Here is a 20,665-nt window from a genome sequence, read left to right on the forward strand (position 1 = left end):
ATGTAAACACTTAATGAGCAGGTGAAAAGTCTTACAAAATTGTGCCCCCCAAGCCAGACATCCATTGGTTGATTATAATAAAATTCAAGACTATATATTCAATTACCCACTAGATATATTGATGTAGATGTTGTCAACTCAGATTTGACATGGCCAAACTATAACTCCTGAGTGTTCTCCCAACCACCACCAAAAAATAAACCCAACCAACTAACTCACCGAGTAGGCCACAAATACCTATGATTCTCTAGTTTTCCTCATCTCATCATCTTTGGCATTACCATTTTTAAGATATCGAAGCCCTAAAGCTACAAATTATCTTTGGTTCTTCATGTTGCCCAAAACTCATTATTCTTCATCAAATCCTGTTTGTTATACCCTTTTAATCATGAATTCATGCTTTTCCTCTCCATCTCCATTATCATCCCGATCTAAGCTATCATCATCTCACTTGGACTATTCCAGTTGACTCCCACTGTTCCTTTATTTCAAATCTTGCCATTTTCACAGAGCAGCCTGATTTATCTTGTAAAATATGAACTAGACCATGTCATTTCTTTTAAAACTCTTTAGTAACTCCCTATTGCACCTGGAATAAAATCTGTACTCCCTACAGAGCTGTGTATGAAGCAGCTGAGGCTTGCTCTTCTTCCCTTATCTTGTTCTACTTTCCTTATCCACTCCACTTCAGCTGCCATGATCTTCCTTTTGTTCATTTAACAGACCAAGCCATGGAGTCTTTCCTCCAGTTGTTTCTTTTGCCTGAATTCTGCTTCCTGTGATCTCAATTCCTTGATCTTCCTGTGATCTTAATTCCTTGACTCTCAGATCTCAGCCATTTTATAAGTATTTATTGATTGTATAAGAGATGAATTAATAAGAAGTGCAAAAATGCAGATACAGGCAAATGTTATTAAGTTCAGAATCAGTGGATAATTGTTTTACCTTGGGAAGATTTTTTTTTTCTCCCTATGGCTAGATAAACTTAGATGAAACTGAGTAGGGTGTAAAGTTGGAGCCAGCATGCATCAGCTCCCCGATATTTATATTGGCAATTCTAATGATAAATTAGGATTAACATTGTTAATTATCAGAATTTTGTTGTAGTAAGTCATGCAGTTCTTTCACATTTATGTAAATATGGAAATAAATATCCACCTAAGCAGCAAAAAATTTCTGGTATAAGCTATTTAGGAATTTTGGATAATAAGAAGTTTGAGGGGCGCCTGGGTGGCTCAGTCGTTAAGCGTCTGCCTTCGGCTCAGGTCATGGTCCCAGGGTCCTGGGATCGAGCCCCACATCAGGCTCTCTGCTCCGTGGGAAGCCTGCTTCTCCCTCTCCCACTCCCCCTGCTTGTGTTTCCTCTCTCTCTGTGTCTTTCTCTCTCTGTCAAATAAATAAATAAAATCTTAAAAAAAAAAAAAAGTTTGAAACATACTATTTAGAAACAATATTAATATGGATTATATTAAATATTAAACTATCTTCTAAGGCCTTCAATAGAATGCCAAAAACCAGGTAAAGGTACTTGCTTCTGTCCTTACATGTAAAGACCCTGACCACTTACCATTATGAAAGTTACATGCTTTTCTGAGAGCAATCATTGTTTTAAGACACATAACTTGTGACCATAATTATGTGTCCGTAATTTGGAATTGAGATTAAAATTAATCCTACATTATTTTTGATATATACAAACATCATACATCATTAATAATGAGTTCCAAGTTACTTTTCCCTTTTAGTACTTTTTGTGTTCTTCAGAATACTTATTTAAAAATATTAATGCTACAGTTTATATTGTAGAGAATTTGGAAACTCAAATTAATTTTTTTCTATTACATAAACGTAAGATCTGGATTCTAGTGTTAGCAATGCCATGCTAATTCACCTTCTCAGACATCAGTTCTCACAACTGTGAAATGAGATTATGTTAAATGAACCCCTAAAAATACTCCCAGGTCTGTCACTGTAGTTCATACACAACCTTGCATTTGTATAATGCTTTATATTACTGGAATTCTTTCACATTTATCCTCCATTCATTTTCACAGCTCTCTTGTGAGATGGGCAGGACAGACCTTGTTATGTCTGTTCTACGCTGGTGAGGAAATTGAGTTGCAAGGAATTTAAATGATTTTCTTGAGTCACACAGACAGCTTGGAACTAGCCATGTCTTCTTTTTATAATGTCATATTATAAACTGTGACCTCCTAATGCTACTCTCTGGTTAGGTGCTTTGTCAAAAGAAGTATCCATTTTATTAGGATATTTAATAAATTATTACTGAAATAACGTGAATATTTTTATAATCTGACCCCTTGTTCTTTGGAAATCTGTTTAGGCACCCACAGAACTTATAGGAGGTCAGAACTAATTACTAAAGTATTGTAGCAACCGGTGCCATATAATTAATCGCCATTATGGTACTTTAGATAGAATTTTTATCTTTTGAAGAAGTTAAACAGTTGATTACAGAGACCCCTCTAAGTATCACAGGTTAGGTTTCAAAAGGCCACTTTGTTTGCAGTAACCTAGATGGCATGCCTCACTCTGTCCTAACTTGTCTTTCCACTTCCATTCTAACCTCTTGGAATCTGTTCTCCCTCCCCACCACCCTACCAGAATGATCTTATAAAACATAACTGGATCTTGTTAATTGCTTATTTAAAAAGTCCAGTGTCTTCCCATTGCCCTTAAAAAGCCTAGTTTTTAGCAGGAATAGTTCTGCTCTTCTGACCTCATTTGCACCACTTTCCCCCTCAAGCATTCTCTCCCTTTCTCCCATCTAGTCACCTTGGACTTCTGTTTCTTGAACATTCATAGGTTCTTCCCACCTTAGGGTCTTTGCCCTTGAGATCCCTTCTACCTATAAAGCTCTCCCCGCCCCTTGTTTGGCTAGATCCTTTGTGTTTATTCATCCCTCATCTCAAACGTCATTTTCTCAGAGCCACCTTTCCAGGTTGCCCAATCTAAAATAGCCTCCCAGAAAATAAGATAAGATAACGTCCCTGTTCGCAACCACCACTGTCCATTACATCACCCTACCTTTTTAGTATTGTCTTTACCGTAGTTGCTCATATCTAAAGTTGTTTTGTTTATTGTTATTTTTCTTGCTGTTCCACCCTCAAGCCCCTCCTGCCTCTAGAAATGTAAATTCTAGGGAGCAGGAACTTTGCCAGTCCCAGTCAATTGCCATATAACTAGCTCCTATAGCAATGCCTGGTTAATTGAAGCAAGTCAGTAAATACTTGTTAAATAATTAAGTAGATGAATGAACCTTACAATTCTGAAGTAGAATTCCAACACTCTCCATCTTCCAGGCTCCTCTTTTGGATCTCTACAGATAGAAAGTCAAAAACTTTTTAGCCCAGAGGCTTTTGTCCTTAACTTTTTTGTCCTGACTTCTGGGAAATCCAAACTAAATATAATGCTTAACTATAGTTACTGTAGGCCTAGGTTTTGTATAATTCCATCCCTCTTCTGTTCCTTGTCTTTTCATCTTATTCTGGTGATCCTGCATATAACTGCTGGTAAGAAGAGGTGACTGTGGAATTGGGAAGGGAGAGAGAACATTGGCAACAGATAGTCTTGTTCAGTGTCTCTCAGCCGCTTTGTCTTCAGCTCTAAACTAGGGTTAATAGTTCTGTGGTTCGTGCATGTATTAAGTACCGACTATAGCTTGGGCACTTTGAAGCAAGGGAAAGAGTGATGAAAAAGGCATATTCCCTTTTGGACTCACCTAGAGTTTAACCTAGAGAGTTAAATCAACAACTATGGTAAAGTGGGGTTAAGTTCCATCACAGGCAACATTCTCAGTGTCACAGGAGCATCTTATAAGAACTTCTCACCTCTATAAGGAAAGTTCAGAGAATTAGCCAGCCTAGGGGTAAGTGTTCTTCTAGGAGGAGGGAACAGTAAAGACCCAGAGAGAGTTACAGAGTCTGACTTTTCAATAACCATAAAGAGCTTTAGAGATCTAGTATGGAGACTGAGGGGGCAGAGAGGTGTGTGAAAAGATCAGGAGGAGAAGCTGGTGGGTGCAGTGGTTAGGAGTGTAAACACTTGCCTGAGGGTGAAAAGAGTCCATAAAAGATTTGTGGCAGGGGATTGACAAGATCAGGTGTGTATTTTTCTGTCCTCTTTTTAAAAGTTTACTCTGGCTGCAACATGGAGAAGAGATGGAAAGGGAAAAAAATAAAAGACTTGCAAGGAGCAGCAGGAGAGGACAATGGTGGTGCGGGACCATCAGAGGGAAGTGGGATAGTATTTGTAAATCCCCTGGCACAGTGTTGTCACTGCAAGTGTGGCTCATTTTATAAGTTCTTGTTTTTGCTGAAGGTGAATGGAGGCTATGTAACTTCCAGGTTATGAAAGTTAAACTGTTTATATCCAAAGACATGTTCAATTTATTAAGTGCTTGTGTGTGTGCATGTACGTGCATACACACATGCACTGACATCACAGATTATATTAAACCAGTCATAAGATTCCCTAAGTGCATCTTGATTAATGCTATTCTATTTTCCTGATTTAAACTTGGGGTAATAAATTAATATGCATACACGTACATGCTTAACAGAAAAGTTCAGAGAAAGTAGTTGAAGTTTGAGGAAAGTAAAACCTTAATGGACTGATAGAGTACTAAATGTTGGTGTTAATTTAGGAAGAATGTGCTTTCTAAGAGAGTCGCTCAATTGATTATGTAAATAAATCTTTGCAGATGACTGAGAAGGTCATGAAAAATGCTGGAGCATTGACAGAAGTGAGGGTATTAGGAAGGAGTCTCCTTATGAGGTAACGTTGTGTTTGACTGTGTCTTAGTAATTCGAACTATTCATTTGATGATATGGTGTCTAAGGTTTACTAGTCCAAACAAAGAAAAAAAAAAAGGGAAAGATGAAGGAAAAAGAAAAATCTGTTAGACTTCTTGCAATTTATGCACTTTGTGTTTCTGCTGACCCTGGGCAATGAGTAATGCACCGCACATGTTCAGTCGGTTCTCCCATAGTGCCCTCCAGACAGAGCTAAAGCAATGAAATTACCTGGTGTGCCAGGGTTGATACATAAAGCCCTTGACAATAAACATTAAATTAAATGTCCTAGCATTGAAGTCCTTGGAAATAAATGCTGAAATGAATATCTTTGTCTTTGAAGTAAAAGGAAAAAGTGATACACTAGACACATAAAATTAATACCTACTATTTTTGTTAGTAACTTAAGAGGGATAACATGTAATTTTTTTTGATTTAAAGATTATTGTCTAGCTAAGTTGTAGGACGCATCGCTGGAAAAGTAGCAGTTCTGGTGGTAGTGTTTGAATGAAATCTAGAAACGAACCATTAGAGGTAGGATCCAAGAAGTCGATTAAAATCAAAGTCGTTTCCTCTGTGTGTGTGTACATGTGTGTCTCACATAAATGGAGTGGGATTTTTCAGTAAATTAAGTTACACAGCCAGTGTACCCATGAACGATAACTTCGAATAGACACGACCTCACAGTTGAGTCACACTGCCTATGGTGTATCCATCAAGACAAGCTACAATGCCCTTGTTTGCTGACGGCCTCTTGATACAAGCTGTAATAAACATCTTTTTCTCTCTAAGTCATGTGGAATTACTCATAAATATTTATCAAAAAAGTAACATATATTCACAATAAACACTTTGGAAAAATGCTTTAAATTCAGGATGCATACATTGTGAGTGCTCAAAACCCTCCAGTGGCTTCCCCTGTCACTCAGGATAAAATCCAGAATCATTACCATAGCTTTCCTACATGATTTCAGCATAGAATATCTCTCTGTACTAATTCCCTCTGGTCTTCTCAGAGCTTTTACTAACCTTCTATCTATTCCTAAAACATACCAAGGCCGCCCCTGCCTTTGACTTTTGCTCTTGATGTCCTTGTATTGCGAAATGCCTGTTTCCCCATTATGTATCTGTAGGGTTCAGGCATTTGCTCCATCAAGGTCTTTGAAATGTTATCTTAGTGGTGAGACCTTCTACCCTCTATATCCTGTATCCTACTTTATTAGTTTTCAATTTACTTAACTCTGTGTGACATATTCTTATTTGTTTGATGGTCTTACTACCACACACAAATGCTAGGATGTAAAGTCTATGGAATCTAGGATTTGGGGGATATCCAGGCTTCTTCCTAGGGAAATAAAGGTTCAATAATTCCTATTTTTAAAAGATTACAACATAAATTTTAACAGAATTATTTTTTTTCTTAAGTGGTCAGTCTATTCAATGAAATTTTTGAGTACTTAAATCAATTGACTACAAGTGGGTGGGTTCTAGACTTAATTTTCCATTTAATTTATTCAGCAGTATTTTTTGAGAACAAATAATTATTTTGAAGACTGGTATTTCCATCATATAATATTTGTGTCATGAAATGTGAGCAGATATTAGTAGTCTCCAACTCATAGGGCACTGAACAACTCCAAAGGTATTTTATACTGTCTTTGATTCATAAGGTACTATGATACTTAGTTGATTTTGTTAAGTTGTATAAATAGCTAAGAATTTTTAATAAAATGTTTAATAACTATATTCCTTTGGCTTAGAGATGTACTAGACTTATCTCACTTTTACACAAAGACAACATATATTATAAAAATATATGGAAAGTAATGTATGTGTTATATATATAAAGTATGTGTGTATATATATACATACGTATGTATGTTTATGTGTATAATATATATGTGTGTAGGTGTATGTTATGTGTATTATTAGATAACATAACATATATACATCTATAAAATATATATATCTAGCAAAATGATATAATTGGAACTGTTCCTTTAGAAAATAAGTGAAAATGTAAAAAATAATTTTCTCATCTCAGTATCACATCTTAGATCTTCCCTGGCTATCCTGTGACTCTTCATCACATCAGTCTCTCTCTCTCTCTCTTTTTTTTTTTAGTTTTTATTCGAATTCCAGTTAGTTAACATACAGTGTGATATTAGTTTCAGGTGTACAATATAATGATTCAGCACTTCCACACAATACCCGATGCTCATCACAAGTGCCCTCCTTAATCCCCATCACCTATTTCACCTCCCCCCACCCACCTCCCCTCTGGGAACCATCAGTTTGTTCTCTATAGTTAAGAGTCTGTTTCTTGGTTTACCTCTCTTTTTTCCCCCCCAAAATCACTTGTTTTGTTCTTAAATTCCACGTGTGCCTGAAATCATATGGTATTTGTCTTTCTCTGACTGATTTATTTCACTTAGCATAACACATCAGTCTCCTTTAATCTTTGTTGAATGCAGCACTTATCAGTATTTGACAGTTTTCTTCATTATCCTTTTACTGTTTGTCTCTACCCACTAGTTGTAAGATCCATGAGAGCAGGGAGTTTATCTTTCCTACTCCAATATCTAGAAAACCTGGAATAGTGCCTGGTATACTAGCATAAAGTGGGTTTTCAATAAATGTGTTGAATATGTAGAAAAACTCTAATGTTTATTTTATCCAAATTGGACCTAGTACTATGAGGTCAAGATATTTTCAGAGCCCCACCTACCTCTCCTTAAGGAATTTAGAATTTCATTGTGAAAGATTTTTCACAAATAGGTCTCACTGAGTATGAGTTAAGATATTTATGTGTTAAGACAATGTATTTATATGAGTTATTTATATTTATTTATGTGAGTTAATGATAATGTATTTATATGAGTTCAGATAATGCTAGCCGTTGTACCAAACAAAACATAATGGTTCAAACACGGTAGAAGTTTATTCTCTTTTGCATAAAATCTAAAGCAAGTCCTCTTGATTACTTAGTGGATAGTTCCCTTCTAAGCAGTGTTTCGAGGATCCAGTCCCCTCTGTTTGGTGGCTCAGTTGTCTAACCCTCAAAACAAAGTTTCTGTTGTCATCCAACAGACATTCTTTTGATGCAAGGGGAAAGATCATGACAGTCTTAAGGAAGATTTTTATAAGTAAGGTGTGGAAATGGCATATATCACTGGTGTTTGTCCATACTCGTAAGGCTTGAACTCACTTATATGGGCACTTACGTAACTATAAGGGAGGCTGGGAAATGTGGTCCAGCTGTGTTTCCTGGAAGGGAGGACACTGATGAATAACTAGCCAGTCTCAGACATTTTATGGTATTTTGTCATCTAGAGACCTTAGTACCTTTGCATTTGGATGTGTGGTAGCTTTTATAACTTTTAAAGAGTTAAAAACTACTTGTAGGTTAATGTTTTTAATTCTGTGTGAGGCTTTCTCCCCAAACCAACTGTTTTATTTTTATTCAAAAAGAAGGCAGCTTAAGGTTCTCCATAGATCCCCTGGGAATCTTTTTTCCTTGACTTTAAACACTCATTTCCCTAACTCCATACTCCCTTGAGCATTTTTACAGCCGGGATAACTGAGCATAGTCCCTTTGGAGCTCATCAGAGTTCTTGTCTAATTGGTCACAGAAGTTGGTTTCAGGTATTACCAGCAACTTCTCAACCTCTCCAGAGACTGCTACTTCCATAGCACTGGTCCCCCTTGGTCCTGGAAAACAAGAGACTGAGGACTCAAGTTTTAGCAACTGCAAGAGATTATCAGTTTTACCATATGGATAATCACAAATTTTGCTAAGAAGTGTATTTATTGGGCTGGTTTTCACATTAGAAAATAAAGCTGTTCTTATATTAGTGTAAAGTTCCTTTAGGGTGTTTACTGTTTAAATAAGGGAGAAGATAGGTGCAAAGATTGGGTTAGAATATGGCCCCAAATAGTAAATATCTAGAGTCAGGGTACAAAGTAAAAAGGGTAGAGATTTTGGAGCCTCTTACCTGGAGGCCTTGGACAAGTCACTTGAGCTGTTTGAGCTTCTGTCTCTTTAGCAGCATCTGGGCTTTTTTACAAGTATTAGAACAAATAGATATCGAATATTGAACTCCTTGCTCATTACACAGTACATACCCCCCAAATAGTGGCAGTCATTGTTACTAACATGAAGAGAAAATGCACGAAGGGGTTTGGGATTTAAATAGGTGGAATGCTACTGAGAAGATGATGCTTAAAATACCTGACTCAAAGCCAGCAGCTGCCATGTATTTTATTGACAATTTCTTGGACTGAGTGATCTAGGCTTTTTTTTTTTTTTAAATCCCTTGGAGAAATGTGTGCTTTTCAGATTGGTGGTTATTGATGATTGCAAATAAATTGAAAAGAAGAAGGGATTATATGTTGTGTAGGGGAGTTAGGATGGGGGGGTGGAGTGAGAATGGAGTGGCTGTCTCTTAAACCATCATAAAACTGTGTTTCTTAATAGGCAACAGGACGTTTCATGGCCATATATCATAATTAATCAACCACCTCAGTATTTCTGTGGAAAACTGTATAGACATTTGTTTTATTTTAGGTCCCAGATAAGCATTTTCATTTTGAAAAAATACAGCTATCTTTCAAATGACGAATTTTCACTGGTTCTGATATTAATTATAGAACTGCTCTCACTATGCCAGGTGTCTTCCTTTAAGACGATGAAATTCATTGACTAACTTATAACTAACTCTGTGTATGTGTCTGCATAATTTTTTTCTGATTATCAAATGTTAGGGAAATTATACATCAGGCAAGGTTTAGTTTCTGCCAAAAATAAGTGCCAGAAAAGGAGTTGCTCTCCTCACATATTTTATGAGGTTCTCTCTTATTTTACATTAAAAAAAAAAAAAAAAACTTAAAATACTCTTCAGTAAGGAACATAATGCAGAAATGACCTCAAGCAGTGCTAGCTTGGAATGCTTACCAGTGTCACATGATGGAGCTGGCATAAAGGAGTGAAAGAAGCTTTACATTTTATACAGATTTAATAATGATTCCTGGGTGTGTGATCTCAAAATGGCAAGTACTGGATATTGCCATAATATTTTAAAGATGAGTTTATAAGGTATATAGTAAGCGATTTTATAAAGAACCTATAAGATAAATGAAAAATCAACTTCACTAATGCACATTATCACATACAGACTCAAAAAAGTAATATATCTCAAACAATTTAGAAGGAATGAAAATTCTGTTAGGAAGCAGATGTAAAGTTTTAATAGATTGATTTTATGAAAGTGACAGTGAAAAATTATTTTAAATTAGTATTTTCCCGTATGATTTTAAAATTTGCACAAGAAACTATATCAATAAATTGATATAAGCAGCCATGTGACCATTTCATTAATATCCATGAGAGTTTTCAGGTCAGCTACTAAATAAATACATTAAATTTAAAGCTTAAGTGTGTGTGCTCTAGAGCCAGACATCCAGAGCTGTAATCTTTCTTTACTGCCTCTTCACTACGTGATCTTGGTGCAAATCACTTAACTTTTCCGTGTCTTAGTTTCCTCCTATTTAAAATGGTCATAATAACACCTACTTCGTAAGATAGTCATAAGAATTAAATGACCTAATATATCTGCAAGTGCTTAGGTCCGGGCCTGGCACAAAGGAACTCATATACAGGTGTTTTTAGTATTGCTTCTCTTTGAAAAAAATGGGGCACAGCCTTACATTTTGAAATATATGGTACCTAAATAAGTTCATACATTTTCTCATCATACTAAAGGATTCTACTTTTCTGTTTTGAAGTAAATGTCACGTGGATTCCTTCTGTTCAATGCTTTCATTCCACATCTAGTAGAAAAGGCTTTCTAGGAACACTATATCTAAAACTAATGATGTAATGTATGGGGATTAACATAACAATAAAAAAAATTAAAAAAAAAATAAATAAATAAAAGCATATACTGTAAAAAAAAAAAAAAAAAAAAGAAAAGGCTTTCTAAAAGTATTTGCTTAAAAACATCAATTTACTAGTTTTGGTTGTTTATTTTCCTCAACAGAGGGTAATATGTGTTCTATTTGTGTGCAAATTATCACTATTTCATAAGTGTAGGAATTAAATTTTAGATTGTAATTTGTCCAACTCTAGCCAATGAAGTTTATGATTTCATTTATGTTACCAACCCCAAAAAACATGAGAGTGACTTTTCTGCGTTGAAGTGAGGGCTAGGTCACTACCATATCTCAGTAGCTAATTCTAACACGTAAAGGTTTATTTTTGGACAGAAAGCCATGTGAAATAGTCATGTGTATAAGTATCTTCATAGCAAGTCCTCTCTATTAAGTTCCCTTTAAAGCATTATTTTCATGTACGAAAGTAGCAAGGAATTTTTGAAATAAAGCATGACTAAACTTGGACTTTGCTCCTGTTCAGTGGTGTTTCTGTTCAGACTGTCCTCTAGAGGCAGTGTGCTCAGGATGGCAAGAATATCTTACTGTGGTTAAGCCATACCAGGTTTCAGCATGTGTCTGGGTCAAATACATGGAGGTGTTTGCAGTCAAACATCGTAAGACTATACACACAAAAGCACAAACTCCCCAAGATGTTATCACTTTGAGAGAATTCTTAGCTATGACAATTTGAATGTTTATAAAAGAGAGTAAGTAATTGAACTACAAGCATATCATGATAATGAGGTTGTTTACTTCACAGAATTTAGTACAGTATTCTAAGCAGCGAGCTCGTCCATATAAACATATGGTTTATTTAAAATGTAACATATAGACGGGGGAATATATATCATAAGTAAACTACTGTAATGGTAGTGTTAGTTATGACAGTGTCAAAAATAAGTCAGGTTTTTCTCTTTTTTTTTCATTGTATTTGAAAAACATCTGACCTAAGGTGATGGAGAACCTTGACTGGAAAAATGCCAGAGGGAATGAAAAGGAAGAGAGAGGCATCAGTAAGGTAGATTCTGTAGTTCACAATGATTATTTCATTTAGTCCTTGTATTATGTTATATTCATTTGATAGAAGAAACTAAGGTACACAGAAGTTAATTGACTTGTCCAAAGTTTCCTGAGGAAGAGGTTGACCAGAGGATAACTCCATATATGTTGACATGAAGCTTATGTCTTTTGAGCCTGGCAGGAAGCTGGGAGAATGTTCTTACAAATGATTAATTTTTGTCAGGTTTCTCCAGTAGACATAAAGCAAATTCTTGTAGACCCACTCCTGTGAAACATAGTCATATCAACATTAAAAAATGTCTCCATGTATTTTAATGAGAAATATAATTAGATCTATTCATTTATTAAATCATTATCTCATGACACTTTTAGGAAAACTGTTTCTTGCTTTTATGTTTATGAACAAAAGAAACTGTATATTGTGCAAATATCTTTCTCTGGAATACTGATGGATGATGTAATTAAGAATAAGTATTGGATCTAGAACATATCATAAGGTATAAGGGAAGCAAAAATTACTTCTGATGAATAATATTCAGGAATCCAAATGTTTACTTTTTCTGGTGTTCTTAAAGAAATATTAGGATTGAGAGATATAAAAGTCGATCGTATTATGAAGTGGCCTTTAAAATGAGCTACTAAATAATATTCCTGCCTATTCAAGCTGTATATTGAAACAGGTCAGAGAGTGTCAGGACTAGTAGTATCTGAACAGATGAGTAATAAAAGAAAAATAGGGTGTGTGTGTATACAGACGCAGAGAGAGAGAGAAAATATGAATTGCTTTTAAAACACAACTTGAGTTCTAAAGTGAGTAAGGGGACAGTGTTTGTGGCTGAATGATTTTGGCCACTAAAGCCCTCTCAATAACCCACTGGTATCTAGTCTTAGATTCTAGCTACAGTAGGAATTCTAGAGCTGGAAAGGACCTGTGTCTTACACAGCATCCACTTGTGGTAATTATTATAGCTAACACACTTCTATTGTGATTTCTGTGTGCTGGGCCCTACCCTAAATGCTTTATGCCTGGTCATACATTTAATCCTCACAACATAGGTTTCCAATAAGTGATGAATGAGTAGAAAATAGAAAACAGAAGGGACTGTATTTTCACTAACATCTCAGAGAAAAATAGGAAATGTGTCCAGTAACATACCAACTCTTCCTTGCAGAGCTTGAAAACATGAGCATAAAGAACACTCACAAAACTCCAGTGATGATAGGAGGAAAACAGTATTCATTTGGGTAAATTCTTAGGAATACATCTTAATATAAAGTTAGGTTTGGGTCACTAAGTACGATATTTAACTTACTTTAGATAGTGTCACTCAAGGTAAAGGGAAGATTACATAGATCCCAACAATTAACCCAAACCTTGTGTGTTTTGTTGTTAACTATTTCTTGAAATAAAGTGATTCTAAAGGTTAGTTGGGAAATTTTTCAGTTAAATAAATTTCAAATGTTGGTGGCAGTATTTTTGTTTTGTTTTGTTTTTTAACTATTGGCTTTCTTAGCAACCCCCTATGCTAATAATAATGCATTGTGAAACATGAAACTCTAGTCCATTTCCATTACATGTCCAGTAATATACCAACTCTTCCTTGTAGAGCTTAAAAACATGAGAATAAAGAAGTCTTTGGTGGGGAGAGAAGGAAAGGGAAGAAGGCAGCCATCTTAGCTTCTAATACATTATCACTACTTTGAAGAATTTTACCATTTCAACAAAGTATTGACTTAGTGGTATCAGAGACTTCAAAGCACTCAAAGCCAGTGCATTTATGTTTAAAACATAGTTCATTTATTAACTAGTAATTTTATAAATGCCAGTCATTGGACTAATTAATAAATCAAAGACTGTCAAATGCCTGTTCCTATATGAGACTAAAGTTTTTTGTATAGTACCTGTTTACAGCTAATTGTTGTAACATCCCTTTTTCTCCCAAAAAAGAAAAAAAGTTATTATATAATAATATAATATATATAAATAATAATATAACTTTTTACAATACCCAGATTATATGAAATTATGATGAATTTTGTTTATGCTCACTTTATGCATTTAAAAATCTGATTTTAATATTACCCTGCATTTTTTATGTAGTTAATAGTGTTTGTGGTTAAACTATGATTCAGTCATTTGCCTAACAGAAGTTTATTGCAATTGTGATCCACAAGTACCATATTTTTAGGAATATAGGTTGCTGGATCCAGGAAAAATTTAAACAGTAATATATTCATATATCAAATAGTAAAAATATTTAAATGATAAAAAAATATGGGACTCCTTTAAATTATGTTCTTGATTGTGAAATATATTGGTATTAAGATCAAAATGTATAAAATGTGTTAATTTTCCCTTTAGTTTAATTATTGTTTAATTTTATTCAGGTAATTACTGTATATAGTCCCAACTTCAAACATTTTTCTTATATTTTGAACAGTTTCAGCTATAAATGGTGGCTAGAATCACAAGATAATTCACAGCCCCATTTTAATCTGAAATTTAATGAAATAGGCTACTGATAGTAATTTAAATGGGCACTGTGTCAAGCCTAGAAAAATTTGGAATAGATGAATCTTGTTGTCTTTGGCATACTGTGCCCTTTCTTGGTATATTTTACTCAGACTATGAGTTACTGCCTCCCTAAGGATTCTGTGTTATCCTTGTTGACCTCATGTTTAAACATGGGTGCCTGTACTGTGCGTGTCCCCTAACTTCCAACCCCTGTCTAGTCCATTTGCCTCTTAAAGACCATTTCCCCTAGATGTGGGCTCAGGTCTCTATTCTTTTAGAGTATTGTGGCTGGCTGGGTGAAAGCAGTGCATTTCAGACTCTTCCTTTATGGGAACAGCTCCCACAGCTTCTCCCATTCTGAAACCTTGGCTGAGGTGTGCTGTCAATAAAATTTAATCATGATACTATTATACAAATCTATGGGGAAAATTTTTAAACTTTCTTAAATGTGGCATCTGCTCTAATATAAAGAAGTATTCAGTTAATACTAAATTATGTATGCATTTACTCTGAGTTTAATATAACATTTCATGCTGTTCTGAAAAAAATACTGGTGGTAGGGGGAAGATAAAAGCCATGTTTTTTAAAAAAAGTATGTCTGATTTCTTTTTCTTTTGTAGGTAACACCTGTTTCAATAACATTTTGGGTAGTAAAAGTTACATTTGGAATTGGGACTGTCTTACCCACCTCCATATTCCCTGGCCCTAACCGTCTGACATAGCAGATACTCAATAATAAGTATTTAAAGTAGAATTGAATTCTTAAGAGTGAAAATATTTTTTTTTCTTTTTAAATAGCTCTTTATGGGTCTTAGCCTAACATAGCTATATAATTCTGGTATCTGTGGCTATAAGCTAGCATAGTTGAAGAGATTGTAGTATATAAGGGCTGGATCCATGTGTATTGTAGTAGATGTAGAGCTCTGTAGCTCTTAGTACTATCCACACAGCAAATTCTTAGGAAAGATGACCACCTAATGGATATTGAAGAGAAGAGAGTCCTATGAGACTTGAATAAATGCCTAGTGAGTAAAAATTCATTAGAGAGTTTTATCTTCATTTGACAAATTTAAGTTAATTTAAAAAAATCACACTATGTGGCACGTGTCAACCTGAGTCATGTCTATAAAAAATAATCAATAGAAATCAGTTTATTGTTCTATAATTATATGTATTGATTTATGCCTTTTAAAATCACTGAGCCATTGAATAATGTTTCCCCAGTTGGCTTCTGCAGTGAGTGGCTGAATTAAATGGAAATGTAGACGATGAAGGATATTTATCCTGGTTTTGGACACATTTTAATATCTGATATCTATCACTTAACAACATGCAAAATCATAGTCATTAGTACATCTTGGCAGATTTCTGTCTTCAAATTGTTCCTGAAGAAATCCTGCAAATATTTCACCATTCTACATTGTGGATAAATATATATATAAATTCTCAACTTAGAATTATTCACCTATCTATTCCTTATATGGGAATTGTTATTTTCCTAAATTTTATCTAATATTTCACAGCATCTTCAGTTATCAGGTTTTTAAAAAACAACACCCTTAGTGAGATATGTCACGTTTGCAATGATTTCACACATTTGAGTAAGCACCTCACTTCTCTGAGTTCCTCCAACATATGTGTTTTTTGTCCATTTATTTGGCATCTAATCATATACCTCCTAATAACTTTATTTTTTTTATAAAGATTTTATTTATTTGAAAGAGAGGGAGAAAGCATGAGCAGGGGGGTGTGGCAGAGGGTGAGGGAGAAGCAGGTTCCCCACTGAGCAGGGAGCCTGATGCAGGGCCCCATCCCAGGACCCCAAGATCATGACCAGAGCTGAAGGCAGATGCTTAACTGACTGAGCCACCCAGATGCCCCCATTAGGCATCTGCCTTGAAAAAAACTTTATTTTTAAGTCTTTTCTTTGTTTACCTTGTCTCTCATGAAGTCAAAAATATTTCTGTACAGACGGTATTTAATATTATTAAATATCATAGTCTGTTTGTTGAGTCAGATCTGAATGATTGTGGGATATAGGTTACATCTTGCCTCTTTGTTTGAAACTTTGAGGTATTAAAATTCATTGGTCATTGTCATAAAACTGAATCACCTCCCTTGGGAAATTTATTCTAATCTATGGAATGGCATCTTGTTTTTGGAAGGGGAGAAGGGATGAGATCAAAGGAGAAAAGGGAATGTTGCTAAGATAAACTCTTATTTAGGTTTTATTTTAATATTTTTTATTATTATTCAACAGCTAAATAGAATCAGTATGTAGGGAGGACATAGAAAATATTACCAGTATTGCATGATGTCAGCCTATATTTTGAAATGCCAAGTGTATTACTGGCCAATAGTATAATAAGTGGGATAGTATAAATAGTGCCCTTTTTTTAATTCAAAAGAACTGGTAATAACTTATAAGAGTATAAGATTCTTAAGGCGTGTTTTCTTAGTGTCTCATTCATTGACTAGCACATAGTAACAGGAAAAAGACTCAATAAATATTTGTTGAATGGAAAAATATATGGATGTTTTCTCCTTTTAAGATTTATTTATTTGAGAGAGAGCAGAGAGAGGGACAGAGGGAGAGGGAGAGAGAATCTTCAAGCAGACTCCCTGCTGAGTGCCGAGCCCGATGCAGAGCTTAATCCCAGGACCCTGAGATCATGACCCGAGCCAAAATCAGGAGTCCACCTCTGAACAAACTGAGCCACCCAGGCCACCCATGGATATTTTCTTTTTCAATACATTTTCTCTGTTATATGGGGGAATCGTAGAAGCACTTGAGGGATACTTAGTGAATCTGTTCCATAGAAGCTTTTTTATTTAGGGTTTAAACATGAACAAATAGAAAATTGGTATGTACGTGTATGTGTATAGATAGGTAAATGTTGTCCATAACTTTCTCAAGTCTAAGTTCTTTGAAGGCATTCTTTTCTGTTTTCTTCATAGAGGCTAGGACATTTACTTGTATAACAGTACATTTTGTCAATTCTAAAATGCTCATTTTTTTTTTTTACCTTTTTTTTTTCTTTTGAGAGAGAGAGCGAGGGCCCATGAGCAGGGGGTGCGGAGGGGCAGAGGGGGAAGGAGAGAGAGAATCTTAAGCAGGCTCCACGCCCAGTGCCCCACGCGGGGTGCATCTCAGGATCCTGAGATCATGACCTGGGCCGAAATCAAGAGTCTGCTGCTTAACCGACTGAGCCACCCAGTCACCCCTTTTCTTTACTTCTAAATAGTATTTGAGCATATAAGAACCTCAAATCTGTTTCTTGTTTAAGCTAGTTCTTGCTACAAAGTTATATTTGTGGGGCTAACGAATAATAGAATAATTTCCTCAGTGGTGTGTAATTAGAAAGTTGTCACTCACTGAATTAATTGCTCACCCAAGTGAGCACCTCTTTAACCCACCTCTTTAAACCCACCTCTTTAAATATTGAACGTAGTGTTAAGATTCATTGAATGTCCCTAAACTTTAAAAATTTATTTTGTGATTTTTGATACATAGGACAACATTTGGTAATTTGTGAACTTGAAATATGAAAGATGTTTCTTAGTACTTTTGGGTAAATGGTATGGATAGAGTATAATAAAATGTTTCAATGTCTTAAGAGTTCTTGATTCAAATTGTAATCCTGTTTCTCCTGCTCCTTCCATAGCTTCCTGCAGATTTCACAAAACTACACCTTACTGATAGTCTCCACCCACAGGTGACGCACGTTTCTTCTAGCCATTCAGGATGTAGTATCACTAGTGATTCTGGAAGCAGCAGTCTTTCTGATATCTACCAGGTAAGAAAGTGTTTTCCTTGTCATTTGCTTCATTTTTATGTATTCCAAGGAGTTTTATGATTCTTAATTGATAGGATCTATAAAGTAAATATATATGTGTATATTATATGTACAGGTACATAAAACGTTAATGTTATAGTATGTTTGTTTCAGGAAGTAGAACTACTGTCTAATTGTATTTACCTCTGTTATTACCAATTATCAGAGTTTTAAATAGAGTGGTTACAATGGAGATATTTCTCTTGACTAAATATTTTATAAATTTGACTATAGTATTAAGTTTTTGATTCTTTCTCAAAACTGTAGGGGAAAACTGCAGAATTATGCTATATAGTAAGTTTTTCTTATTAAAATCTTGAGATTATTATTAAATCATTGGGTTATTTTTTTTTGCATTTTTAAACTATGTATAGATTTAGTTATGTTTATAAAATAAATTTTTATGATACCGATGGATAGAAAAGAAACTAGAACTATGGAATTCCGTAACTGTTTTAAAAGCAAAATAATTTTAATTGTTAACGAAGAGTTCACTGGCTTGGGACTAAATTAATGACTAAATAATGACTAAAATAATGCAAAAAAGGTCTGTTTGTGGAGAGGTCTTTAAATAAATACTACTAATATGGGATTTTGGATGGTTTCAAATAAAAAGAACATAGTACTCGCTTTACAAGGTATAATTCTTGACTTCTTAGGAATTGTGAATGAGATGACCATAGAAGTACCTTTCTTTAGAAACATTATAGTTTTAGGGTCATTGAAATATTCAGGCAGTGCTAACCTTCTATTTAAAAAAAAAAATACTAAAAGTAAACAATTAGAATACCCTCCAGACAAAAATATTTAACTTCTAAATTTAGTAGATCTTAGAAAATAGTTTTGTTTGAAGGAGGTAATAGGTATACATTTTCCTATAATTTAGGGGTATTGTAGAGAGCTTACTGCCTAATAATCAAAAGACACAAATGCAATTATTTGTAGATTTTTGGCTGATTAAGAATTTAGTATTTTGCAATAAGAAATATTATCTGGCTCTTTAAGGTAACTTTAAAAAAATTCTAGTTTGATAGAATATCAAATGCAAAGATCAATACCTTATAATAAGTGTTAACTTATAATAAAATTTTTAGGAAGTAATCCCATTTTTCAAATGTTAGAGGAGGAGAAGGTGGTGAATAAGGGTAACTTTGCTCTCCTCCCTCCACCAGCCGGTACTGCCTATTTTTAGAAGTTGATTTTTTAAAACATTTACTTGAGTATCCCTTATCCTAAAACAATGAACAGTATAACTAAAAGCTGTGCTTTATAGTAACTGAAATATCATGATATAGCCCTTGTCTTCCAAACTTTGAGATGATTGTACACTTTAAAGAGCTGCGGTGGAAACACAGCTTGAGGTTATAGTATATACAAACCTGAATGGAACTCCTAGAAGGCAAATTTATAATAAGAATGAAGTAAGTTGTTCAAATAATTTATTGAGGCATATTCTGAAGGGAATTCTAGCTTTATGTGTTTAAACCTTGAGTAGGCTAGGATAAGTTCATGAGGAAATTCTTGATGGTATGGAATGTCTGAGAATCCAGACTGTGGGTGAGAACTCCAAATTGCTCTGACATGGTCTGCCTGCAGCCTAACTTTATCTTGGGGTATATAGATGGAATAGAGGGTCCCTGTGTATTTTGCTTCATTTTAGTTGAGTTTCAGGGCTATTCATTTCAAATTTGATGGTAGGCATGTAGCCTTGTTAAGTTTATACCCCTCATAAGGAAAAATCCATAGGTGTATCTGAGGATTTGTTACTAGCTATACAAAACTTAACATTTAATAAAGATCCCCAATAGACTATTTCGATTATCTTTAAATCAGAAATTCTTAGGTTCAGAAGGACCCTGACAGATGCACCTGGGTCAGTGACCAATCTTGTATTTGAGTCCTCTACTGCTTTTCTTTTCTTTTTTATTTTTTCTTCTTTTTCTTTTTATTTGTTTTTTATGTTTTATTTATTTTTCAGTGTTTCAAGTTTTTATTTAAATTATCGTTAGTTATCATAGAGTGTAATATTAGTTTCAGGGGTAAAATTTAGTGATTCATCACTTACATACAAAACCCAGTGCTCATCACAACAAATGCCCTCCTTAATACCCATCACCCATTTAGCCCATCACACCCCCCCTCCCCACCCTCCAGCAACCCTCAGTCTGTTCTCTATAGTTAAGAGTCTCTCTTATGGTTTGCCTCCCTCTCTCCTTTTTTTTTTTCTTTCCCCAATTTTTATCTGTTTTGTTTCTTAAATTCCATATATGAGTGAAATCATATGGTATTTGTCTTTCTCTGACCGACTTAATCTACTGCTTTTCTATCAGCGAAGCATCCAGTTTATTCTTGAACATTTCCAGGGATGGACAACTATCTCCCATGGCAGTCCATTTAATCTTTGTATACTTCTGACTTAGGAGAACTTTCTCCTAAGTCAGAAAGTTGCATATTGAAGTGAGTATAAATGCTTACAAGATGGGCACAGAGAGACTGAAATTGAATGCTGTGTACCAGAGAGAAAAGGCTAGAATAATATTTCTGAGAGG

The 20,665-nt window shown here is 34.8% G+C and overlaps 1 protein-coding gene across 21 annotated transcripts in view; it reads left to right on the forward strand.

Annotated features, from left to right (window-relative positions):
- Positions 1-20,665, forward strand: part of RAPGEF2 (Rap guanine nucleotide exchange factor 2) — a 232,662-nt gene that overhangs the window by 163,406 nt on the left and 48,591 nt on the right. For 11 of the 21 annotated variants that reach the window (XM_032413087.1, XM_032413091.1, XM_032413088.1 and 8 more), the window contains one exon: positions 17,946-18,077. In XM_032413087.1, the coding sequence (XP_032268978.1) occupies positions 17,946-18,077 (132 nt within the window). Of the gene's footprint in view, positions 1-1,723; positions 4,798-11,697; positions 11,764-17,945; positions 18,078-20,665 lie in introns of those variants that run through there. The other 10 variants (XM_032413084.1, XM_032413086.1, XM_032413092.1 and 7 more) reach the window with 2 other exon arrangements.

The sequence above is a fragment of the Phoca vitulina genome, unplaced genomic scaffold (genome assembly GCF_004348235.1).
Source record: "Phoca vitulina isolate PV1807 unplaced genomic scaffold, GSC_HSeal_1.0 scaffold14, whole genome shotgun sequence".
NCBI lineage: Eukaryota > Metazoa > Chordata > Mammalia > Carnivora > Phocidae > Phoca > Phoca vitulina.